The sequence below is a fragment of the Myiozetetes cayanensis genome, unplaced genomic scaffold (genome assembly GCF_022539395.1).
Source record: "Myiozetetes cayanensis isolate MyiCay16 unplaced genomic scaffold, myiCay2020 scf1, whole genome shotgun sequence".
NCBI classification, from domain to species: Eukaryota; Metazoa; Chordata; class Aves; order Passeriformes; family Tyrannidae; genus Myiozetetes; species Myiozetetes cayanensis.
The window spans coordinates 690,334-716,072 of NW_026086604.1; the positions used below are offsets into that span (position 1 = coordinate 690,334).

General features: G+C 50.5%; 1 protein-coding gene and 1 non-coding gene across 2 annotated transcripts; one reads left to right on the forward strand and one right to left on the reverse strand.

Annotated features, from left to right (window-relative positions):
- Window positions 1-2,698: 2,698 nt before the first annotated feature.
- Window positions 2,699-2,771, reverse strand: TRNAF-GAA (transfer RNA phenylalanine (anticodon GAA)). The gene has a single exon. It is a non-coding gene; the product is annotated as a tRNA-Phe (tRNA).
- A 16,759-nt stretch (window positions 2,772-19,530) lies between these two features.
- On the forward strand, window positions 19,531-25,494 carry ARC (activity regulated cytoskeleton associated protein). Its single transcript, XM_050313417.1, has 3 exons — window positions 19,531-22,782; window positions 23,316-23,482; window positions 23,740-25,494. Exon 1 carries the CDS (start codon window positions 20,017-20,019, stop codon window positions 21,229-21,231), a length of 1,215 nt encoding a protein of 404 aa, XP_050169374.1. The 5' UTR covers window positions 19,531-20,016; the 3' UTR covers window positions 21,232-22,782; window positions 23,316-23,482; window positions 23,740-25,494.
- Window positions 25,495-25,739: the final 245 nt, after the last annotated feature.

The window sequence follows — 25,739 nt, forward strand, 5'->3', positions numbered from 1 at the left end:
CACCTTCCACTAGCCCAGGTTGCTCCAAGCCCCATCCAACCTGGCCTGGGACACTTCCAGAGAAGCCACAGCTTCTCTGGGCAACCTGTGCCAGGGCCTCCCTACCCTCACAGGGAAGAATTTCTTCCCAATATCCCATCTAACCCTGCCCTCTGGCAGTGGGAAGCCATTCCCCTTGTCCCACCCCTCTATCCCTTGTCCCAAGTCCCTCTCCAGCTCTCCTGCAGCCCCTTTAGGCACTGGAAGGAGCTCTAAGCTGTCCCTGGAGCCTTTTCCAGGTGAACACACCCAGTCTATCTCCACCTTTCTTCATAAATAGATGTATTATGTCCAAACCATCTCTCAGGAATAGTTCCTGGCCCTGTTATTCCCTGAACTGTGCCTGGCCATTGTCTGGCAGGACACAGGTTGGCCCATTTAGACATTGTGGATGGGCACTGAGCATCAAACAAGCGCCAGCACCAGCCTTGTTCCCTTATTCCAGCACACCTGCTAGACCAGGACTGTGGAACCAGGTCAGAACATTGTTCAACAGAGCTGCTGGAGTGCTGGGCCTGTGCTATCCTTTTGCTCCCTGTGCCACCCTGCTGCTCCCTGTGCCACTCTCCTCCTCCCTGTGCCACTCTCCTGCTCCCTGTGCCACCCTGCTGCTCCCTGTGCCACTCTCCTGCTCCCTGTGCCACCCTGCTGCTCCCTGTGCCACTCTCCTGCTCCCTGTGCCACTCTCCTGCTCCCTGTGCCACTCTCCTGCTCCCTGTGCCTCTCTCCTGCTCCCTGTGCCACTTTCCTGCTCCCTGTGCCACCTTCCTGCTCCCTGTGCCACCTTCCTGCTCCCTGTGCCACTCTCCTGCTCCCTGTGCCACCCTGCTGCTCTCTGACTCAGGATCAGTGTCTCTGGTATCACATTTCCTTCTGCCCTGGGGCTCCAGCTTCATCTCTGCGGTGAGTTAATGAGGTCAGAGCACATAAACAGCAGTTTACACAGCCGGGGTGTGGAAACTCCTCTCAAACCTGAGGGCAATGCCAGGGATGCCGTTTTTACAACCGCCTCAGATCCGTTTCCATGACAAAACGAGGCCCAAGACAGCCCCACTGTGACATAATTTAATCCTGCACATGGGCCATGAAGGGAGTTGTGACCTGCTTTGATCCAATTTGGGGACCAGGGGGCCCAATTTAGATCCAGGCCAAGACAGTGAGGAATAAGAAGCTAATTTAACCCGGTGCATCCTCGGGTCAGAAGATGCTGCCTGAGGGCATCAGGTCTGCAAAGGTCCCTCCTGGGTGAGCAGCTGTTCCCTTTGTGGTGTTATATTTGAGTGGTGGCCCTTGGCAGAGGCATTTTCCCATCAGGACACGGTGTCCCTTCAAGGCTCAGGCAGGTGATGATGATGTTGTCGACTTATCATTCACGTCCTGCTCAGGGAATTCACCTCCTGGAAGTGCTGCAGGATGTGAGAATTTGATGTCCAGAGCACCACCCGAGTGAAAGGTGGAAAGAAGAGTCTCTGCCCTGCTGTGGGGAACAGATTGGATGATGACCTTGAGAAACTGGGAGTCAAAGCTTCACTTCTCTTTTTTTTTTATTTTGAAAACAAGGAACTCGTGTTTTGTTTTGCCTCTGCTGTTTGCCTGAAGGTCTCCATGGATCAGGAATTAGTCAGAAAGGGTCAGAGAAGCAAAGACAAAGCACAGTTACTCAGTTTAGAACTCTTTGGAGTATCGGCACATTGAATAATTTTAATTTTAAAAAGGCAAGGTTGGGAAGGTTCAGGGAAGGACACTAAGATTCGTTAAAAGTCATGGAATTGGAGAATATCCTGAGCTGGAAGAGACCCAAAAGGATATCATAGAATCATTCAGGTTGGAAAAGACCTCCAAGGACATCAAGTCCAAGCTTTGACTCATCACCACCTTGTCAAGCAGCCCAGAGCACTGAGTGCCACCTCCAGTCATTCCTTGGACACCTCCAGGGATGAATCATCAAGTCCAACTCCCAAAACGCTGCTGAATGCCAGGGTTGAACCAGGGACCTTTAGATCTACAGTTTAACAATCTCCCAGCTGAGCTACTTCAGCTCTGACATGTGGACCTCTTACCCTGTGAGGAGCAGGTAGGCACACCAGGACAGCCTGGAAAAAGGCACATTTTCGGGAGAGGCCTCGTTTCAAGGTCAGTTGTGATTCAGATTAAAATGAACTCTTTTTACAGGGTTTTATTTCTTATGCCAAAAAACAGGTTTGATTTCCTGCACAGCCAAACAACTGGGGGGTCAACCTTCCTACCTCTTCTCAGGGCAGTCCAGGACATAGGACTGGGAACAGGTATTGAAGGAAGAAAATAATATCCCTTTCTATCACTATCTTGCTGATGTCTTGGAATTGTAAAACTGTGTCCCTGCTTCAGACTGGTTGAGGTCAGAAGGGACCTCATGGAGATCATCTGGGCCAAAGCCCTGCTCAGGCAGGAACACCTCCAGTTGTCCAGGATCACATGCAGGTGGCTTTGAAATGTGTCAAAGAATGGGAAGTCCATCTCTCAGGGCAGCCAGCCCCAGTTCTCTCATCCTCTCCTCACTGGAGAGATGCTCCAGTCCCTTCATCCTCCTCCTGGCCCTTTGCTGGTCCCTCTGGTACCTGTCCCTGTCTCTGTTGTCCTGGAATGCCAGCCCTGGACACCCAAAAAGGCAGGAAAAGCCTGCTGAAGCCCGGGATTGAACCAGGGACCTTTAGATCTTCAGTCTAACGCTCTCCCAGCTGAGCTACTTCAGCCCTGCTGGAGCTCAAATTATCCTAAAACCTGTTGGAACAGGAAGAGCTTTCATTCTTTCACGGTTCCAACTGGCTCAGTGGACACTTGGCTCTTGTCCTCTCACTGGGCACCGCTGAGAAGAACATCCTCAAAAAGCACCAGGCATTCAGGGAAGTAAAATGTGCCTACCTGGGTCAGGCTGATGATCCTTCTCTCTGGAAAAGGCCCCTGGAGATGTTCCACAGGAGATCACCTGAGTGTGGCTGAAGTTCATCCCCTTTGTGCCATATTCAAGGATTTGGAAGGAACATCTCCAGCTCTCTGTTCATCTCTGTCTCTGGATGCTTGAACCATGGAATGGCTTGGGTTGGAAGGGACCTTAAGGATCATCTCATTCCAAAACCTCTGCCATGGGCAGGGACACTTCCCACTATCCCAAGGGTTGTTCCAAGCCCCGTCCAACCTGGCCTTGGACACTTCCAGGGATCCAGGGGCAGCCACAGCTTCTCTGAGCAACCTGTGCCAGGGCCTCACCATCCTCACAGTCAAAAATTCCTTCCCACTATCCCATCTAACCCTGCCCTCTGGCAGTGGGAAGCCATTCCCTGTGTCCTGTCCCTCCATCCCTTGTCCACAGTCCCTCTCCACTCTCCTGGAGCCTCTTTAGGCCCTGGAAGGGACTTTCACCTGCCTGTGTGGGGTCCTGGCTGGCTTGTGACACAGCTCCACCCTTCCAGCTGTCCCCTTCCTGCCTCCCCAGCTTTCTCCTTGTCAAGGAAAGCAGAAACCAAAGCTGTTCTGCTTCTCACCAGCTTTCCTCAGACGGGAGGAAATGATCCCAACATGGAAACTGTGGTATTTGCCAGCCCACTCTGCCTTGCTGGAAATATTCAGCTGGGTGCAAAATTCCCTACTGAGTTTGTAGCACTTTGCAAATGCTTGCAGTGTTGGTGGAGAGGCTGAAGCGAAGGATCTGATAAAGAACAAGCCTTGAAGGAAGTGCTACCTTGCAGTTAAATTAGGAATTGGAGGAGCTGACTTGCTGGGAACTTGGATTATTCAGCTGGTGAAACAGCAGAACTGAAACTCTGCGAGCAAAGCCATGAGAAGTCAGACTTGTGTTGCCTGTTGAAAGTGCCACGTGGAAGAAGTTGGAAGCTCAGACTTTTCCTCATGGAAGAAGGAAGACATTGAACCTGTTTTTCTGGCTCAGCTGAGCCCTGAGGGCTGGAGCTCCGTGGGCAGCTCTGCCATGGGGAGAAGGAAGTGGGAGCAAGGGTGACGTTGGGATGCCTGCTCTGCCTGCCCTGTGGGCAGGTCAAACTCGGAGCTTTTAGCAGATGTTGCTTTTTTTTTGAGCCTCAGCTCAGTGTTGCACTGGGAAAATGCAGAGATTTGGGAAAACTACCCTGACAGCCTCTCCACTGTCATGGCAGGAACATGGATGGATCCTGTGATTCCCTGCTGGAAAATGCCCTGTCCTCACGACACTCATTTCCCTCCCTGTTTCCATCTCTGTCCCCACTTTAACCTCGTGCCAAAACCTTTTTAGTAGGTGCCCTTGTGCTTCATCTTTGATTTCCTTTGGGTGTTTTCTTCAGGTCACTTGGGTGTCCTTTGCACCCAAGGGGTCTGTAGAGTGTGAATTCCCTCTTGACCTCCGTCACCTGCCCTCATTCCTCCTGAAAAAAACTCCTGTTTCATCCACATCTTCATGACTGCCTGTTTTGGTTTGGTTTTTGTTTTGTTTTTGTTTTATTTTTGGGGGGGGGAGGGATTTTTTTGGTGTCCTCATCCCAGGAAGGATGTGGAAAAAAACCCCAAATTAACCAGTGGAAGGGATTAATAAAGTCACTTCTACAGAGGGAATTGCTGGGTTATCAATGTTTATCCAGTCAGGAAAAGGAAAGAGTGAAAGGAAGGATATTATAGGATCTAGGGAGTAGTTGTTAGGGGTTGATTGCTTACTGATTCTTCTGATGTAGGAACTAAGGATTATCAGTGGGAATGAGCAAGTGACAAGCCTGGAACAAAGAAAAAACAAGGAATTACTTCACACAGTGTCTGATCCGGGCTGATCTTTCCATGTGCTTTTTGAAATGCCCATCTGCCCTGAGACAGAGAAGCAGCTTCCCAAGGTTATGGAATGACATCCACACAAACCAGAAATCCATTTGTATCCTGGGATGGATCAAGAGAAACGTGGACAGTGGGTGAGGGGGGGATTCTGCCCCATTCTGCAGGTGAGACTCCCCCCCTGCAGAGCTGCTTCCACCCTGGGGAACAGCCCAGGAAGGACATGGAGCTGCTGGAAAGAGTCCAGAGGAGGCACCAAGAGGATCAGAGGGCTGAAGGAAAGGCTGGGAGAGTTGGGATTGTTCAGCCTGGAGGAGAGAAGGTTTTGGGGCGACCTAATTGTGGCCTTCCAGGACCTGAAGGGTGATGACAAAGATGGAGAGAGACTGTTTAGAAGGGCCTTGAGTCACAGGACAAAGAGGAATGGCTTCAAATGGAATGGGATATTGGGAAAAAAATCTTGGCTGTGACGGTGGGGAGGCCCTGGCACAGGTTGCCCAGAGAAGCTGTGGCTGCCCCAGTCCCTGCAAGTGTCCAAGGCCAGGTTGGATGGGGCTTGGAGCAACCTGGGCTAGTGGAAGGTGTCCCTGCCCATGGCAGGGGGTTGGAATTGGATGATCTTGCAGGTCCCTTCCAACCCAAATCATCCTGGGATTCCATGAGATCTCCCACCAAATGCTCATCCCGACAGCCAAGGAGCCTGTCCAGATCCAGATCCAGATCCAGATCCAGATCCACATCCACATCCAGATCTAGATCCAGATCCAGATCCAGATCCAGAACCAGACCTTTGTGGGCCATGTGGATTCACCACTCCTGCTGAGTGCACTCCTTTCTCATGTGGTCAGTGCATCACCCACATGGAGGTGCAGACAGGTGACCTTCTCCATCCAACCCAGCACATCCAATCCATCTCCAGCCTTCGTTTGCCTTGCAGATGTCCTGGTACCAAACGGTGCCACAGGGGGATTTTTGTCCTATTTCCCCACTCCTTCTCCAACCTTCTGCCCCAGGGGAGTGACATCCACTGCAGGGTCTGGATGTTTATTGCTCCCCACATTCTGCCTTGGCTCTGATGTGTCAGATAAAGTCCATGTTCCTCCTTTAGGGTTCTGGAAATTTTTCTGTCTCATTACACCAAGCGAGCTCCTGCTTTACTTGAAAAGCATTTTTAGTGATTATCTCTATTTTCCTGTCGCTATTTTCTCTCTTTTTTTTTTTTTTTTTTTTGCTCTTTCCCCAGACTTCTCCAAAAATGATCTCATTAAGAACATGGAACTCCTGCCTCTGAAAAAAAAAAAAGAAGAAAGGTTTCTTGAGGTTTCTAAAGATCTCCCAGCAGGAATGTTGCTTGGCTACATTTCCCCTCCAGCTGAGCAGACCCCCAAGTGAGCACATTAGGAAAAACGGACTTGCTTGAAAATAAAATCCCCCAAAATATGCAGCAGCAGCAGCAGCAGCAGCTCTGAAATGTGAGGCTCCAGTAGGCAACAAACTATGTTTGCAAAGCTCCTCTTTGATGGCAGTTTAATGTGTTAGGGAAGGAAGGAGATAATGGCCCGGAGGGGACTGTGGGTTGTCGGCACCTACAGCAATAGCTGTGAGGGGAGGCAGTGAAGGGGATGGGATGGGAGGCCTGGGATAACTCCATTGTTATTCCGAGGACAGAAATGCCTCTTTGAAAAGCAGAGTTAATGAAGCCCAGCTGCCAAACTCTGCCTGTCACACAGCCCTCTCCTCTCCCTCCTGATGTCTAAAAGCTGCTGAGATTGTTAGTCCGTCCTTCAAGGGGGTGGCTCCAGGAGCTGGTTAGAATTTTTATTTAGGTTTGGTTCTTAGGAATTCCAGCTGAATAACAGCTCTGCTGGCCTTGGAAAATGAACCCTGCATGGAGGGGATTCGGGCTGTGGTCCTGCTGCTGCCTAAGAGGACTTGTTTGGATCCAGAGGGATATTTTCAATCTGCCCTGGGGGAGAAGCCCCCACGTAGTCAGTGGGAGGGAGAGACAGAGAGAACAAACCCCACACCTAGGATTTCGGTTCTCTTCAAGTTTAAATCACCATTTTCTGAGAAAATTAATCATAGAATAGAACCAGCAAAATGCTTTAGTGTTTGCTGTAGTGATTGTGTTATCAGAGAGACCCCAGAGATCTGAGAATCACAGAAAGGTGTGGGTTGGAAGGGACTTTAAAGGTCATCTTTAAAGGTGTCCCATGGAAACCCACCTTCCACTGGGCTTCTCAAAGCCCCATCCAACCTGTCCTTGACCTCTTCCAGAGATGGGGCAACCACAGCTTCTCTGGGCAACATCCTGACCGTATTTCACTTGGAGTGATGGGAAAAATCAATCAGATGGAGGAAGATATTTGAGGCAGAACTTTCTGAGGGCACCTCAGCTACAACAGAGGGCACTGGCCACGTCCTTGGCTGTGTCCTGCATGGACATAGGCTGGCCAGACACCAGGAGAGCTCCCAGTCTGGGTGTTTTCTCTTGGATCTAAGCACTGAGAGACACAATCTCGCCCTGAAGTTGTTTTGTACCAATTACTGAATATTGCAACCCTGCTCCGTGGGAAAGTCCTGCTGCTTTTCCTTCCCTTAATGGCATCTGCAGATCCTGCTCTGCCCCCACAAACTCCCAGTGCTTTCCCTGTGCTTTCCCCAGATTTCCTTTTCCCTGTGGATCACCCACTGCCGTTTCAACCCCATCCAGACTTCATTTACTGAAGGAGAAACCAAAAGCGCTCAGGAATCGCTTATTTAATAACTGTCAATAGAGCAGAGGAATAAATCGGGCACTAAGAAGACAGGAGAAACTATTTGTAAAAATAGCAGGTGCTTTAAAGCGTGTAGGGGTTTGTAAGTGTATTTATATGACATTAATACACAAACCAGGTGGCACTACCTCATTAACAAGCCTTTTGTTCTTGCCAAACATGCTTTGGTGAGGTTCCCTGAGAGATTTCCCAGAAACTCCATAAAATTAGTAGTAAACAGCCCTTCTGGAGGGCTGGGAAATATTCTCTGCCTCTGCTGAGCATCCCAACCCCCTCCTGAAGTTTTTTTTCTCCACTGTTTTGCAAAACATCCAGAAGTTACTGGGAGAAGAAAGAATGGAACAAAAGATTGGGAACAAGATGAGCACAAGCAGAATCTACAACAAAAAAGCACGGGAGTGATTGGGCTTGGACAGTGCTGGTGTCTTGATGTATAAATGGGTTTGTTACTTAACTCTGGTGATTCATTCTGTCAGGCACAGGGATGAGGCAGCTGCCAAATTTCATGCTGGGAAGGAATTTTCTCTCCCAGAACAGACTGGCAGGGAATTTGTAGAGCTGAGAGGGCACTCAGAAGGGTCAGGAATTGTTGTGATGAGCGTGTGGACGGGCAGGGAACACAACATCAGTTTCTTTCTATCTCACGGCACCAAACTTGCCCCAAAAATCAGTCCACAACCCTCTTTAGCCTTTTCTCCCACACCTCCAAAAGCCCTGTAATCCTCAATCCATGACTTTGATGGGCTAGGTGACTGGGTAAGACTATTCTTCTATCTCCTATGGATGAATAATTGGAGTAATATATCTTAGAATATTCCTTACATCATTTATTTCAACCACTGTTCTAAATAAAGCCAAGCTGAAGCTGTTGGGTGTTTGGGGCAGGGTGTCTTTATTCTTTTTTTTTTTTTTTCCCCTTTTATTTTTACAGAGTGTCTAAAGAACATGTTCCAGCTGTCTGGAAGGAAAGAGCAATTAAAAAAAAAAAAAGAAAAAGAAAAAGAAAAAGAGAACAAAGGAAAGCAGTGGAGATATTTAATTGAGATAATTTTAGCTGCTCTAAATGCCACAGGCAATCTGCACAAGTGCCTGAGGAAAGGAGAGGAGGAAAAAAGTTCTGTGCTGGCCACTCAGTGCCCAAATTAAGGGGAGAGAAGTGTCCTTTCAGCCAGGACCCTTCCTGGCAGCTTGTGGGTAATTGGTTTTTGAGCCTCACTGGTCTCCTCTATACCCTAAAAGACTTCAACACAAACCCCAAACTCATCCTGATGGGGAAACTCTCTGGTTTTGGAGCTGAGAAGAGAAATAAGGAGATTTTGGGGGTAGGTGAACGGAGGTGGCCAGAGTGGATGAGGTGAGTTCACCTCTGTGTCTTAAGTGAACATCTGATGAGGCATTTCTGGGTCAGGACCAGACTTGGTCACTCCTTGTGGGATCTCTGTCTGTTCTGTGGGATAAATGGACAGGGAGCAGGGAGATGGATGTTGGAAAAGGCTGCCCAGGGCAGTGGTGGAGTCACAGCCCTCAGGGGGATTTAAGAGATGTGTAGATGTGGCACTTGGGGACATGGTTTGATGGCCTTGGCAAAGCTGGGGGAATGGTGGAACTCCGTGGTCTTAGAGGTCTTTTTCAGTCTAAGTGATTCCATAGTGTTGGCTTTCCTGGGACACATATGTAAGGGGATAAATCTTAAGATTTAAGACTGGCAGGTTTAGACCTTGTTCTGGCCTGATGGATGTTTGACCAGTAATCCAAAATGGTCAAGCTCTTGTAGAAGGTTAGCAGAGAGTGACGTGGGGTCAGAGCTCTTCAGCTGTGGAGAAATCACAGTCCGTGCCCCAGTTAAAAGAGATGGGTTCTGCAAGTGGTTTGATGCAACTCACAGCAAGGGAACCCTGTCCCAGGATATTTTTGGACAGTGGCAGCCTCCTTTTTAATAATTTGAGGACATGGTTCAGTGGTGAACGTGATAGTGGTGCTGGGTTCACGCTGGACTTGATGGTCATGGAATCAAAGAATGGTTTGGGTTGGAAGGGACCTGAAAGATCATGGAATTCCAACCCCCTGCCATGGGCAGGGACACCTTCCACTATCCCAGGTGGCTCCAACCTGGCCTTGGACACTTCCAGGGATGGGGCAGCCACAGCTTCTCTGGGTAACCTGTGCCAGTGATCTTGGAGATCTTTTCCAACTATAACAATTCCATGATTCTATACAAGTGAAAAACGTGATTTTAAGACACTCTTCCCACCCCATCCAACTGGGAAACTGAAGCTTTGGGTAGAGGTTTGATGTTCAGTCAACTTCCTGCATGACCCTTGACAGAAACCTGGGGGTGCCCTGGTGAGACTGTGTTCCCCTCATGAAATTTGGGAAGGGAGTTGGGGGATTTTGGAGAGCAACAGTGGAGGGGAAGGAGGGCTCTGCCTGTGTTCACTGTGGGGGTCACAAAGCCCTCAATCTTAGCATTTCCCCTCCTACCCAAGCATAATTTTAAGAAACCTGCTCCAGTGGAAGGTGGGCCTGCCCAAGGCAGGGGGTTGGAACCAGATGATCTTTAGGGTCCCTTCCAACCCAAATCATTCCAGGATTGCATGATCCCTTCAGGGAGCCTTCCTGGCTCTGAGCAAAGCAGCACTGCAGGAACTACCCCCCTTCCCTGATTCAGTGCCTGAGGAGGAGGCAAAATCCCTATAACCCCCCTCCCAGAGCAGTCCCCACATTGGGGGTGCCGTGCCCACAGCATCCCTATTTTAGCGCTGCCCGTGGCTGGCTTTTTCCCCCTTGGAAAGCTCCCCCGGCACCTGGAAAGCTCCCAGGCAGGTGGGAGAAAGGCAGGAGCGTGCGGCAGATCCCCCGGCACACACACACACACCCCACCACTCATCCCTTTTGTCTCCCTGCTCCCACTCTGCCCTTCTCCCCCGCATCCCGCCCACCCCGGTGTCTCACTCGGGGGTGGCTCACGGCTCTCCGGGTGATGGATGCACTGGATCCTGACCTCGGCTTCTCCTCAAGGAACCCCCTCAGCGCGGAGCCATCGCCGCCTCGCCCTCCCCTCCCTCCCCGCAGCCAAACCCGGCCGCTGGAAAACGGAAAAATGGGGGAGCCAGGCGGGAAATCCGGGACACCCCGTCCCGCCCCGCAGCCCGGGATGGGATTCCTCCGGCAAGGTCGGTGGGGAGGTCCCGGTTTGTGTCCCGAGAAGAGAAAAGGCGGCGATGGGCAGAGAAAGCCCCTCTGGGTCGGCCAGAAGCTGCTGCATCTCCCCACACAACATCCCTTCCCTGTCGCTGTTGCAACATTCCTGCCAGGATCCATGGAGAGCTCCATCCTGTCGTGCCGGGAATGAGCAGCCGCCGCCTCCCCGGCATCTGCCGGGCTCGAATCGGGAGCCCCGGGACAGGGCAGGGCCATCCCATCCCATGCCGTGCCGTGCCAATAACCCCAAAGCGGGATAATCCCTATAATCCCTGACCAGGTCGTGCCTGAGTGGCATTAAAAAAAAAAAAAAAATCTTCAAGCCTGATGGTTCTTTATTACTAAAATGAGGCATAAATAACTCTGGCTACAATTGTAGTCCCTAATTTCTCCCTTTTTATTTATTTATTTGTTTGTTTGTTTGTTTGTTTATTTCCTATTTTATTTTTTCCCTTTTTCCTTTTTTCCTTTCTTTTTTTGGCCCATCTCTTTTTTTTCCTCCCCTTGTTTTCTTGTCTCTTACTTTTCTCCCCTTTTTTCCTGTTTCTCCCTTTTTTCCTTTTTTTCCCTTTCTTTTTGTTTCACATTTTTGTCTCCCCTTTTATTTTCTCTCATTTTTCCTCTTTTTTTTTTCTATTTTCCTTCCTTCCTCCTTCCTTTCTTTTTCCCCCTGTCTTTCCTCCCTTCTTTTACTTTCTCTTATTTTTTTCCCTTTTTTTCCCCTGTTTCTTCCTTTTTCCTTCTTCCCCTTTTTTTTCCCCATTTTTCTCCTCTTCTTTTATTTTCTCTTATTTTTCCATTTTCCCCATTTTCCTGTTTCCTCCTTTTATCAATTTTCCTTTTTGCTCTTTTTTTCCCCCATTTCTTTTTGTCCCCTTCTTTTATTTTCTCTTATTTTTTCTCTTTTTTCCTTTCCTATTTTCCTTTTTTTCCCCTTTTCTTCCTTTTTTCCTTTCTTTTTGTTAACCCATCTTTTCCCTCCCCTTTCATTTTCCCTTCCCCCCTCTTCTTTTTCCTATTTTCGACCTCCTCTTTTTTCCTTTTTCCTTTCTGTTTTTCTCTATTTTTTCTCCCCTTTATTTTCTCTTTTTTATTCTTTTATTATTATTATTATTCTTTATTTCCCTTTTTCCTTCTTTCTTTTTTTTTTTCATTTTTTTCTCTGCTTTTATTTTCTCTTATTTTTTCCTTTCTTTTTCCCCCCTTAGTCTCCTTCTATTATTTTTCCCCCTCCCCTCAATTTTGACCCAGCTAAAGCTGAAAATCTCTGTGGGGACAAATGACATTTTCCAGTCAGGACCAGCCCTTACTGAGAGACAACCTCTATGAGGAGAAGGGAATGGAGTAAATTCCCATAATCACATGGAGACAAGCAAGGAAAATCCTTGTGTCAGGATCACTCCTGTGGCTGCCCCATCCCTGGAAGTGTCCAAGGCCACGTTGGATGGGGCTTGGAGCGACCTGGGACAGTGGAAAGTGTCCCTGCCCATGGAAGGGGGTTGGAATTCCATGATCTTTCAGGTCCCTTCCAACCCAAACCATTCCAGGATTCCCAGATCTCCAGCCTGAGACCACCAAGTTGTGTTCAGTGGGGTGGGAATGATACACCAAGAGGCTGTGATGGGATTTCTGGGGAAGGAAAACTCCTGGAGTGCTTTACACACCAACTGTCCCCCAGCTCCTGCCAGCCCTGGTCCAAGATGGCTTTTAGTGCTGGTTGGGGCCTCACAGATCCAGAAAGAAGGAATCAACCTGCTCTGCTGCTTGCTTTTCACATCCTTCTGTTTCCCTCAAGCTTCCCTGCTGTTCCTAATTATCCACCCCTCATTTACAGGTACTTCAAGAACAGGAATGGAAAAGCTGGGACGAGGAGGAGCTGAACGGAGGCTCCAGAAGTGACCCAACCTCACCCCTGCTGTCACTGGTGCTGCAGCCTCCCCATCCCCACGGGAGGCAGCTGCTCCCTCGTTTCCTGGAGCCAAGGAGACACAATTCCTGCCCTGATTCCAGCCGTGGCTCCCTGTGGCTCGGGGAGATCAGAGGCAGAAAGCAAAGATGCTGAGAGGAAATCCTCTGTGAACAGCGATGCTCAGTGGGGACAGAAAGAAGAGAAAGAAATCAGGAGAAGCAAAAGGGAAACGTGGGAAATAAAGGTAAATCGAGTCACAACTCAGGGATAGAATTGTTAAAAATAGGTGAGCAGTGGCCTAGTTTGTGTCTTCTCTGTGAGAGCAGAGAGCTGAGGACTGACGTGGAGACGTGGATTTGGCTGGGAACAGCATCCTTGTGTCCCTCTGGAATTGTGGAAATGCTCTGTGTCCCTCTGTGATGCTTTAATGGATCCCACTGCAAAGAGCCACAACCTCCACAAGATGAGTTCTAATAAAGCATTTGTTTTTTTCCTTTTCCTTTAGGAATGTCCCAGCACTGAGACCTGGATGGAAATCCTACTGCAAGATCAGGCTCTGAACCTGCCTGGGGTGTTGTCCAAAGACACCTCTGTGGCCAAATCCTTGACAGGTTTGAAAATCCTTTGGATTTCAGTTTGAATGAGGGAAAATAAAGCATTTGGGAGGTGGCTTGTGAAGATAAACTACTCATCTATTCACCCAGTTAATAACTGATCCATGGCTCAGGCAGAGAGGAAAATGTTTGGATGAACAGAAGCTTAAACTATAGATATCTGCAGATGGAGGGATCTGATCCTGAAAACAGGATAAAATCCTGCTTAGCTTGTCCCTATTATGAATCTGGAGTTGTCTAACCCAGGTCAGGAGCATCAGGCACTGGGAAGCAAACAGGGAACTTGGAAATGAGATTAGCATGGAGGTGTCCAAACTAACCTGGCAATTCCATGTGCAAAGAGGCTTCTGCTTCCATTCCCTGAGCGTTCCTTAACTTCCTCTGGCATATCCCTCATGGTAACAGAGCTGTTGCCACTCACAGGAGAGGTAGGACCATGGAATTTGTTGTGGAAAAGGGGCTGTGGTGGAATCTCCATGGCTCTGGCTGCTCCCAACCACAACAAGGCAGTGTTTTCTCATATGGCCACAGCATTATCCCATTGCTCCCTCCTGCCCACGGCCCACAGCAGGGAATCTACAGCTTGGAAATCTTCCCATGGTGGAAAACCAGGGCTCTCACCACCTCTGGAGTCCTTCCCAGGAGGAAAAAAATCCATGTAGGTGCTGAGAGAAGTGAAAGAGGAGCTTAACATGGATTCACCCATGGGATCAGCAAGATGCATGTGAGGAGCAGGAGAAGGAAAAACAGTCTGAGCCCTTCTCTCCTCATCACCTGAGTAGCTGGTGCTGCCAAAAGCTTCCAGGCTCACCAAGGAAGTCATCACCACGGGTAGGATTTGATGCCACCACCGAGGACAATGTCCCATTTTCCCTGAGTGGCTGTGACCTCCCAGTGCTCCTCCTCCACCACCACCACCGAGCTCAGAAACCCAGAGAGAAATGGAAAATCAAAGGCAGGGCTGCAGGGGAGGGTGGAATCGGCTCCAAGGACCACAGAGGGTTCAGAGATCAGCGTGGGCACATCCTCCTGGCAGGTGATGAGGGTGATGAGGAGCAAAGCTCTCCTGGACTGGTGGGACTCTGTGAGCTTCACAGCCACCCCACAGCTTTCCCTTGTTTAGCAGACCTGCCATTCTCAGCGTTTGCTGCCGAGGAGGAGGGGTAAAAAAAAAGCACTAAACCCATAAACTTCTCTTGGAACACTCAGAGGGACACCCCAAAGAGGGAGGCAGGTGGGCGAGGAGTCAAGTGTGAGGTGAAAAGTGGGTCAAATTCAGCTGGAAAACGCTGGGGCAGAGAAAATGTCACAGCCCAGGCGTGAATCGGGCCCTTTGCCCTGGCAAGGATTGCTCTCTGCCAGCTCCTCAGTGAGACAAACGAGGCTCATTTGGAGATGTCTTTATGTTTGTGTTGACCTCATGAGGGTCGTAACAACCGAGAGCAAGGTGTGAAAAATCCTGCTGCCTCCTTCGACTTCCCCGCTGTAGCCTCGGGCAGGACTGAGGAGGCAGGAAAAAAAAGCAACACGAGCAGATAGAGACTCATTAACATTTCCTCTGCCCAGCGAGGAAAGGAAAAAAACCAACAAACATCTCATTAAAGAAGGAGAGGAGAGAATTATAAAACACAGAAGATATTTTTAGCCCGAAAACAAAGCACTCTCCCTTTCCCTCAAAGTAGGGCTTTCCAGATGAAAAGGAATAAGGAGAGAACTTGCAGGCTCCTCTCTGCAGCAGGAGGAGTGGCACTGATGACAATTATCATTATTGTGGTTAATATTGATGGTGGTGCTGGTGAGGGGGGGTGCCCTCGGATCCCCAGTTGATTCCACACCTTGCCAGTGACGTTCTGGGGGATGATGGGTGGCCAGGAACAATGGAGCCACTGACGTGAACCCTGTTTTGAATGCAAAACTCCGTGGTTTGAGTGCAATAAAGTGTTCCAGAGCTGGGCACGGATGAATAGACACGTATGGTGCAAATTAAATGGGTTATTCTTTCCCCTCAACCCCACTCTGTTTCTTTCTTTACAAATTTAAAAGCCCAATACCTTGGTTTTCTTCTCATTTTATTGCCTGCTTGAGGGTTTTTACTACCAAACAAACGACTGGGCAGCTTTGTCTGGTGAGCTATAGGAGGGTCAAAAGGGATTAAAAGGATGTGGAGGCAGAAAGGGGGAATTTTAATTCTTTATTTTCTTTTTTTTTCTTCTTTTTTTTTTCTTGTGGGAGGAAACAATTCTGGAAGGGAAAAGGAAAATTCTAGCACAGCAAATGTAGGATAATGCAGAAAATCCCTTGTTCACCAGTAGGAAATATTAGTTCCTGCAAGGATATGGGCTCAACTTCCCACAGGTCTAACTTTGGGTCCTGGGTGAAAGAAATGGTCCTCCAGGCAGCAGTTCAGAGAAGGAACACAATGCACATCCCAAGGAATAATTGGAGAGGGATCCTGGCACCACAGGAGGGTGATCCAGCATTTCCAGCCTCCTCCAGAGCTCTCCAGAGCCTCTGGCTCTAAAAAAGCAGCACAAATCAGCTGCACCACAAACTTTCCCAAGCCCTGGGATCTCCCCCTTCTCTCTCACTCCCCTACCAGGTTCATCTGGCTCGGGCTCAACTCCAAGCTGGAATGAAATGTGCTGCCAGAAGGTGGATCCAAGCAAAACACTCGTCCAGATGAGGTGGCAAAGGGTTGTCAACCTAAAAAAAGAACCCTCCAAGCCCCCAACACATTTGCTCTAAGGCAGTAAAACCTCACACCCTGCATTGATGCTGAGGGGGTGAGGGACACGAGGCTCTGGGTGCAAAGTGACAGCAGTGGGGAAGGTGCCAGTGCTGGCTGGGCCTCAGTGTCCCTTCTCCTGGTCCCCATCCCCTCGTGGGTTCTCCTGCCTCACTACCATGTGCTCCTTTTGCTGCCTCTAATGCCTCTGCTGGCTCTTCTCTTTCTCTCTCCTCGTTTTTTTTTGGTCTGGTCCTAATCTGCTGTGGTTTAAAACTGTTCTCAGGAAGCTCTAGGGAGACAACCCACGTTGACACCAGCCCTGCTGAGCTCTGAGATGTGGCTCTTTGCTGTTTTCTCTCCTTCCCTTGCCTCCTGCTCAGCTTTTTGGGAGGAAACTGCTTGCTGATCACCCTCATACCCACTTCCCTCTTCCCTTCCTGTTCTTCTTGGCCTTGCACCTCCTGTGGCCACCCAGAGGACCACAAGCCCTGCTGTCTGCTCTGGCCACCTCATTGACAGCTCCCCTGAGACCGAGCAGGTATTTCCAACAGAATTCCGGCTTCTCCTTTGTGAAACCCTGGGATGAAGCTGCTGTGGCTTCTGAGCCTCCTCCCCTCCTGCCCCAGTCCATGGATCTTGTCCTTCCATGCCTGTCTGTGTCTCAGTGCCTGGAATCTGCCTGTCTGCCTCAAACTGTCTCCCTCCATCACCTCCCAGCATCTCCCTCCTCCCTTTGCTTCCGGCTCCCCTCTCTCCTCCTCCTCTTCCCACTCACCTTCCCTTAATTAGAAACACAATGAAAATGCTTATCACACATGTCTTAATCAGCAGCTCTTTCCCCAGCAGGTCCAGAAGGAAAACCCCCAATCCCTCCTCACTTCTCCTGCTTCCCCCACCACCTCCACAGCATCAGGAGAGTGATTAGAAGAGCTCTGTGAATGAGATTAACCCAGAGACCTGGAAAAGCTGGAGGGAAGGGCCAAGGGAAGCAGGATGATATTCAGCAAGGATTAATTCTGTGCCTGGGAAGAAAGAGTCCCTGGCAGAGCTGGACCTGGGAGTGCTGGGGCACAGCAGGCTGAGGATGATCCTGGCAGGGAAAAAAACTATTCTGGAGTGTGGGAGCGTGAGGACAACCAGGAGATCAATGGAAGGGATTACACCCCTCTAGTCAGGGCATTTTAGATCATATTGAGCTGCTGCAATCAGACTTAGCCCTCTTAGGACAAGACAGTGGTCAAATGGAAGGTGTTCAGGCCACTGAGATGGTCAGAGCACCTGCCTGGTGTGGGACCAGGGCCTGTCCAGCCCGGAGAAGTGATGGATTTGAGGGTCCTAACTGCAGTGGGAAGGTTATCAAGGAGGTGGAACCAGGATCTTCACAGACATTGGGTGTAAATTCAAACAAGACACTCAGTTTGGGTACAAGGAGAAAGGTTTTCCCTTTGAGCAACCCCCATCCCTGGGGTTTTCAAAATCTGAAACCTGAACCATCTCACCTGACCCAGCAGCTGACTCAACTTTAGAGTAGGAGGTTGAGCTGGAGACCTCCTGAGGTCCCTTTCATCCTCAGTAATCCCAAAATCCTATGACCAGAGCTAAGTGTCAAATGAGGCCATTCAGATCAGTGATTTTACCCCCAAAAAAGAGAGGGGAATCAAAAGGGAGAAGGAAAGGGAGGCAGCAGGGTCTGTGTCATGCAACAGTCTCTCCAATTCATATTCTCTCTTACTGGCAATGCAGGTTTGAGGGAGGTTTTCTGGGGTACAGAGACAGCATAAAAGGCTTCAGATCTGTCCCAAACCCTCGGATGATTGACATTAGACTTCTTCCCAACAGAAAACACAGATGTCCTAAAATTTCATGCTTAGGAAAACTGGGTGAAAGTGGAGGAGTAAGGAAAAGAGAGGGCAGTCAAATAAGTGTCATAATATGTGTGGGGGAAGAAGTGGCATCGGGAGGCTCTGCTGGATTAGGAATTCTGCATTTTGTTGCCTTCCCCACTCACTGTCACTCCCCCTTCAACCAAACCACACAGCCTTTCTAGGTCATCTTGCTGCTGTCCCAAATAACTGCCCTGTGTCCTGAGACCCTGAGTCTGTCCCTGTGCCATCACCTGGTAAGGAGCAGACACATCCCTTCCTGCACCATATGGATATGAGGGGAAAGGGAATCCCTGTCCCTCGTGCCCTCCAGCTCAGCCACCACCAGTTTGCTCCAAGGGGTCTCTGCTTTAACCTGAGGTCACTGAGACCTCCTTCCAGCGGGACTTTACTGAAAGATTCTCCTTCTCCTCCTCTTTTGTCTCTTCCAAGGTGGCTGCATTCCCACCAGGAAACACGTGGGAGTGAGGATCCATCCTAATCCTCCCTGGCACAGTGCCCACCACCCCCAGGTACCCCCATCCTCCCCCCCTCCACTGCCAACAGGCTTAAAACCCATTTTAAGGTGATTTTAATGAATCAGCATCCCACTGCCTCCGACCTCTGTCACGGAGAAGCCCCAGATCCCCTCAGCACCTCTCCCAGGGTGTTCCGGCAGGGAAACTCTCTCAGATTAGGGAATCCTTTATCTCTGGCTTATGTAAGACCCGGAGGCTCCTTTTATGGTCGGCTTTTCCTGCTTTGTCAAGAGGGAAGAACAAATGTGGCTTCATCTGCGCTTGTGGGTTGGCTCCCTCGTTAAGCATCTGATTCAAAGCTAAGTACGGAACAGGCTTTTGATGGGCGGATTTAATTCCATGTAAAAACCAGGATGTCACCCCCTCCCCCTTCCCTCACCGAATATTCCCAGGATAGCAGTTGGTCTGGTGCAATTAGGCAGTGGGGATATGACTCCCACCTACCAGCGCCTGAGAAAGTCCAGAGCGTTCCACTTTGTGCTGAGGTGGCTCCTTTGAGTGTTTCCCCCCTCTGCTTCCCCCTCCCCCCCTTTCTTTTTTTTTTCTTTCCTCTCCCTCTTTTCTTTTCTTTTCCTGCTGATTTACCACCATTCCCGGGGATTTGCATGAGGAGCGAGCTCACCCCGTGTGAATCTGAGTATGTGAACATTTGGGGGGGGGTGGGATGGGGGGCGCCCGAGGGGGGTGTCTGCCCGTGTGTGACACACCGAATTCCTCCTCATGTGAGCCCTGCCAGGGGAAAGCACGTTAAGGGTGACCTTGCTGAGTAAATAGTTGTGGAATGAATAAGTGCTTTTCCCGCAGCCCGAGAGGCGGAAGGTGCGATTACTCATCCATCCCTCCAACTGTCTCCAGCACCTTTCAAGTGCTTCTCGCGTCGAGTCTGGGGGCGTGAGCGAGGGGGTGGGAAGCGAGGGGAGGCTGCCAAAATCTGGGTTGCCACAGACACCGGCCCCGCTTCTCCTCCAATGAGCGCTGCGCTGAGAGTGCGGGAGGAGGCAGAGCACCACCCACATGTTGAGCCCTGCGGAGTATAAGTAGATGGAGGAGCCTGGACTAGTGGCAGTTCAGCCAGGGAAGAGAAGCAGCTCTTTGCATCTCTAGTGGAAAAGCGTTTCTTCCTGGCTCACCAAGTTTTACCTGAGGAGGAATCACCCGGATCTTTGCAGCCGCTCCTTCGTGCGTTTTTCTCCAGCGGGGACTTTGCGCCGTTGAAGATCCTCGGCGGGACTGGACGTCTTATCCAACTCCTCTCCTTGTTCCTGGAGGATCCTGGTTCTCTCTGGGACACGCTGAGCACTCAAGACCGGAGTTTCCAGCTGGGCACCGGGAGAAATTTGCCTCCAACTCTCAGTCTGGGATCCACGGGGACCGACCGGCTCGCTCTGCGGTGATTTCTGATTTGGTTGTGTTTGTGTGGAAAAGTCCTTGGAGGGGGGTTTAGGAGTCTCTGTGTGTCTCTCAGGAAGTGCCGTGGTGGGGGTTTTTGGGAGCCAGCTCCAGTGCCAGGGCTCATAACCCAGTTCTTTGCCTGTTTTGACACTCGCACGGTCGCGGCCATGCAGTTGGATAATGTCACCAACGCGGGCATCCACTCCTTCCAGGGGCACCGTGGAGTGGCCAACAAGCCCAATGTGATCCTGCAGATTGGGAAGTGCAGGGCAGAGATGCTGGAGCACGTCAGGAGGACCCACAGGCACCTCCTGACCGAGGTCTCCAAGCAGGTGGAGCGGGAGCTGAAGGGTTTGCAGAAATCCGTGGGGAAGTTGGAGAACAACTTAGAGGACCATGTCCCGACTGAAAACCAGAGGTGGAAGAAGTCCATCAAGGCCTGCCTGGCCAGGTGCCAGGAGACCATTGCCCACCTGGAGAGGTGGGTCAAGAGGGAGATGAATGTTTGGAAGGAGGTGTTTTTCCGCCTGGAAAAGTGGGCTGACCGCCTGGAGTCCATGGGGGGCAAATATTGCCCTGGGGACCAGGGCAAGCAGACGGTGTCCGTGGGGGTGGGAGGCCCCGAGATCAGGCCAGGTGAGGGGGAGATTTATGACTATGCCCTCGACATGAGCCAAATGTATGCCCTGACCCCTCCCCCCGGGGAGGTGCCCAGCATCCCCCAGGGCCACGATTCCTACCAGTGGGTCTCCGTGTCCGAGGATGCTCCGACCTCCCCGGTGGAGACTCAGGTGTTTGAGGATCCCCGGGAGTTCCTGAGCCACTTGGAGGAATACTTAAAGCAGGTGGGTGGGACTGAGGAGTATTGGCTGTCTCAGATCCAAAACCACATGAATGGCCCAGCTAAAAAGTGGTGGGAATACAAACAGGACTCTGTCAAGAACTGGGTGGAGTTCAAGAAGGAGTTCCTGCAGTACAGCGAGGGCACCCTGACTAGGGATGCCATCAAAAGGGAGCTGGATTTGCCCCAGAAAGAGGGGGAGCCCCTGGATCAGTTCCTTTGGCGCAAGAGGGACTTGTATCAGACCCTCTATGTCGATGCAGATGAGGAGGAGATTATCCAGTACGTGGTAGGAACCCTCCAGCCCAAACTGAAGCGCTTCCTGAGCTACCCCTTGCCCAAGACCTTAGAGCAGCTGATCCAAAGAGGGAAGGAGGTCCAGGGCAACATGGAGCACTCCGAGGAGCCCAGCCCACAGAGGACCCCCGAGGTGCAGGCAGGGGATTCCGTGGAGACCGTGCCCCCCTCGACCACTGCCAGTCCCGTGCCGAGCAACGGGACCCAACCCGAGCCCCCCAGCCCCCCGGCCACCGTCATATGAGCTGCCCTGCAGCGGTCTGGGTGAAGTGCAAGGGAGAAGGGGGCTTATTTAGGAAGCTTCTCCTCGGGGAGAGGCTCTGGCTGAGACGGGACATGAGGTGTGCTCAGCCCAAGAGCCCAGAGCAGGGGGGTTACCTTTGCTCACGGGGGGAGGGAGGTGGTGGGGCACAGGCACCTCGGGGTGGGGTCGCCCCCCCTCAGCTGAGCCCTGCAATGCAGTGGTGCTGGAGACCCTGCTGGCACCCTTGGGGGGAACTGAACATTTTATGAGACCCCTGACAAGAAACCAGAGACAATTCCCAACTTGTGGAGCGGCCGCTCGGCGCTGGCGGCTCTCCAGGGCTTCGCTCGAGTGCAGCAATTGGCTGAGGGTTCCTACCCAGCTGGATCTCTCCTTTTCCTTCTCTCCTCCCTCTTCTCAGGAGGTGTCCCTGTCCTGAGGACACGGCTTTCTTTTGACCCTTGCCTGTTTCTGATTAACCACCAGGCTTCTGCTCTCTCTTTGCAATCTCCTGCTCTTACTCGCTCCAAAGGATTAAATTAAATTTTTTCGATTATTTTTTTTGTTGTTCTGAGAAGAAAAAAAAAAATTCTTATTACTTCAGGAGCTGAAAGCTTTAAGAATCTGGATTATTTTTGGTGGTTTTCATTTCACTGCACCTAATACCTGCTTTAGTGTGTTTCCTCTCCAGAGGCTTTATTGGTTTACTCCTTGTCTTAGTTTCTGCTCGTTCCAATCAAGGCCACTGCAGTGCAGAGGCAAATTTCACCCTTTCCCTGCACATTATCCTGTGCATTCAGCAGGAAACAGATTTCCTAATTAAATTCTGGGCTCATTTATGGAAGGAGCAGTCTGCTTCCTTTCCCAGAGAGAGGCCAGGAGGGGAGAGGAGGCACCAGAGCTCTTTTGAGAGGGTGGGGGGAAGGGAAACCCAAATCCTTATTCTTTGAACAAAACAAACAAACACATCCCAAATTCAGAGCAAAACATCCCCAGAGCAGCAAATCGAGTCCACGCTGGTGTGTGGAGGCAACAGCAGCTTTTGCCACCTAAAAGCAAAGAGAAGTGAAGAGAGGACGTGCGTGCCCAGCACAGCTCCAGCAAAGAACTTCTGCTCACACAGACAGGCTCAAAAAGCTCTTGGAAAGCCTGGAATCCCTGTCCTGGAGCACCTGAGGACAGAGCAGTGTCTGCTCACTAAGAACTTCCTACAACATCTCACCGTGGGTGGAGGTGGGCTTGGACTTTGTGACTTTTTCCGGTAAATGATCAGCGCTCACCTGTGGCCAGAGTTTGAGGATGGGACTTCAGAGATGAAAGACATTCAACCAGGTTTGGTTCTTCAAAGCTTCTGGAGGCTGGAGCAGCATCCTGAGCATCATCTGCATTCACCACCGGCCCAGATGAACAGCACCTGTGCAGGAGTGCAGTGAGGAGCGGGGATGCAGCAGCAGGAGCGACCCTGGGATGCTCCTGGCACTGTCACAGCAGGGACACATGGCACTGGTGGCTCAGAAGGCCTTGGGTGTGACTCCTTCCAAGAGGCTGAAGGTAAGGGCATCCTCTGCATTCTCTTCTCAGACCTAAATTAGCCACAGCCCATCCAGCAGGAAGCTTGCACTGGGATAAAAACTAGCCTGGAATGGGACATGAGGCATCAGGGTTGGGAGAAAGGGGAAGGGAGAGGCAGCCAAATGGGAAAGGCAGGACAAGGAGTGGGAAAAGTTTCCAGGGAGGGCAGGATCTTGCACTTTCTCATAAATACGAGGAGGAAATGGGAAGCTTCTTCATTAGCTCTCCCTGAGGACCTGCCACACGAAGCTCTGGGCTGGGATGACACACCACAGGTCCATGCACAGCCCAAAGGAGATGCAGGTCTGCTCTGCATCCCTGAGAGGAGCCTGCCTTGGGAATGTGGGGGCCCTCCTCTCACTTGCTGGGAGTGAGTTGGTTTGTGAGCAGCTCTGCCTGCAGAGAGAGGAACATTTCTCACTAATGCCCTGGGATGAGTGATGGGGGAGTGGGTGTCACTGCTGAGGATGAGCTGGCCAGGCATTACAAACATGATCTCCTCTTGGCTGCAGTGACTCACTCCGATCCTCCTCGGAGAAGGAATCACTTCACAGCACCCAGGAATTGGAAGGAAAGGCCCAGCAAAACCTTCAAACCCAAGGACTTGACATCAGACCTGCTCTCGGGGTCCACAGCCACCGACTGCCAACTCCACCAGCTGAAGGAACGACTGGCACAGGTAATTACCTCCCATCTCACCCTGTGGACCTTTCTCAGCCTCCCCTGTGCCCTGAGATGTTGAACAGCCCCAGTACAAACATCTGTGCTGGTCCTCAGACCTCAGCCCTGCTGATCAGCAATATCTGGTGGGTCCTCCAGGCTGCAGGCTCTTCATGGGCACAGCTAAATCTAATCCCATCTCCTGAGAAATCCCCTTTATTCTCCTCTTTAGAGATCTAATCAGAGCTGCTGCATTTTTTTTTCTCTCTTTTACAGCAATCCCTGCTGCTGTTGCTGAGCTTCCTTCTCTGTGTCCAAGAGCTTTCCCAGGGAAGAAGCTTCAGGAAGACAGAGGGCAATTCCTGCACCAAAGAGCCTCCCTGTGTTCAAGGTGCTGAGAGCCCCAATGAAAGGGTGAAGCCACTTCCAACAGCACAAAGAAAAATCTGAGCTGCTCCAGGTGTTCCAAGCACAGAAGAAAGTGCTGAGAATGGGAGGAGAAGTCAAGAGGCCAGAAGAGAAGAACCAAGCCCAGGTTTTGGGGACAGCAAGGATGCTGGGCTTGTGCTGACTGTGTGCTGAGACAACACCAAACCTCTGCAATTTGGGGCCGCTGGGGACTCACCTCAAGAGCTCTTCACCAGATTCTCAGCTCCAAAACAAAAAACTTTCCTGATTAACTTTGCCAAAAGGCTGACCCTTCTTAGGCTACGAACCCTCCAGGCTGTCAATGCTGTAACTCATTTTTCCTGAGTTTTTTTTTGGGGGGGCAGGGGAGCTTCATTTCATGCGGGTACCAGTTTCAAACCTCAAAGGGCTCCGGAGGTTTCGGGGAAGCATCCCGATGCTCCTGATGCTTGTCTGAACTCTTGGAGCCTGCACAGCTGTCTTGGGAGGCAGCAGGAGCTCTCTGGACCTGCGTGGGGCCAGAGTTACTGCAAGAACTGGGGTTCTTGTGCTGGCTCTGGTGGTGGGACTGGTTTCCATCCAGACCCAGGGAACCCAAAGAGACGAGTGAGTCGCACGAGGCAGTTTTGGTTCACATCTCAGCTCAAGAGGTCCAGTTGGTTCCTCTCTCTTCCAGAGCCAGCTGTCCTGGGTGGGTGGGTGTGTGTGGGGGTGTGGGTGTGTCACTGTGGGGGTGCGTGGCGGGCAAACAAATCCACCTCAGCTCCGTTCTGGGGTGGACCCGAGGTACATTCCAACAAGGCTCAGCAAAAATGGCCAGGACCGGAAAATTCTGGAAAAACCATGTCAAGCCAGACTCCACAGGCATCATCTCAAGGTCGGAATGATGTTTGATTTTGAGGTGCTTAATTTTCACAGTCCCTTTCAAGGGACTTGTCTGCCTCAATAGGCATTTTATTTTATTTTATTTTCCAGAGGCTTTCCTGCCTTTTTAATGAATTAGCCTGTCTGTGCTACTTGGTTGTTTGGTCCTGGGGTTTACACATTTTTCAGCTGACTTTTTTGGAGTGTGAAGAACTGAATCTCCTGGACTGATTTTATTTCAATTGTTGCTCCTGGCAAACTGGAGCTTTACTTGTAGCAGCCTGGTTTCTATTACCAGCCTCTCCAGGAAGGGCTGGTAGTTTATTTTCCTTGGGGCAGAGCCACGTGAGTGAAGAAGTGTGGATGTGTCTTGTCTCTGAAACTTCAGCAGATTTCAACCACTGCATTTTTTTTTCCTCCTTCTCCGGGGGGTTTTTACATTGGAACTCTGACAAAACTTCTTTAGAGTTTTTATTTTTACTAGAGATCTTCTTAATTCCAGCGACCTTGTACAAAAGGCAAACCCTCTGAATCGCTGCAGGTTGTAGGGGTTGAAGCCAAAGGTCTTTGTAAGCCAACATCACTTGCCCTGGATGTGACTGTATCAGGCAGTTTATTCCTCATGTGTCATGTTGGAGTTACAAGATCACCCCCCAAGCCACTAGAACCTGTCAATAGAATAGTGCTACACTCTATTTGCTATTGTAGCAAAGACTTTTGTAGATTTATACAATAAAACTTTGAAATATTCTGCTTCAACTGCTTTGTGCTTTGCCTTCTTTGGTTTATGGGCAGCACAAGCACCTGCTGCCCTCTGAAAGTTGGGTTCTGTCAGCCATTTGGGCTTACTTGATTAAGAAAAAGTCTTTGCAGAAGAGGGGTTGGATGTGGAGAACGGGGAGGCGTTTTGAGGGAGTTGTTTGGCACCTCAGGTTGAGTCACACGCAGCCCACGAGGTGGGAGCAGTCCCTGGTGGGACTGTGGGTTGTTCAGGAGGGCTCTTG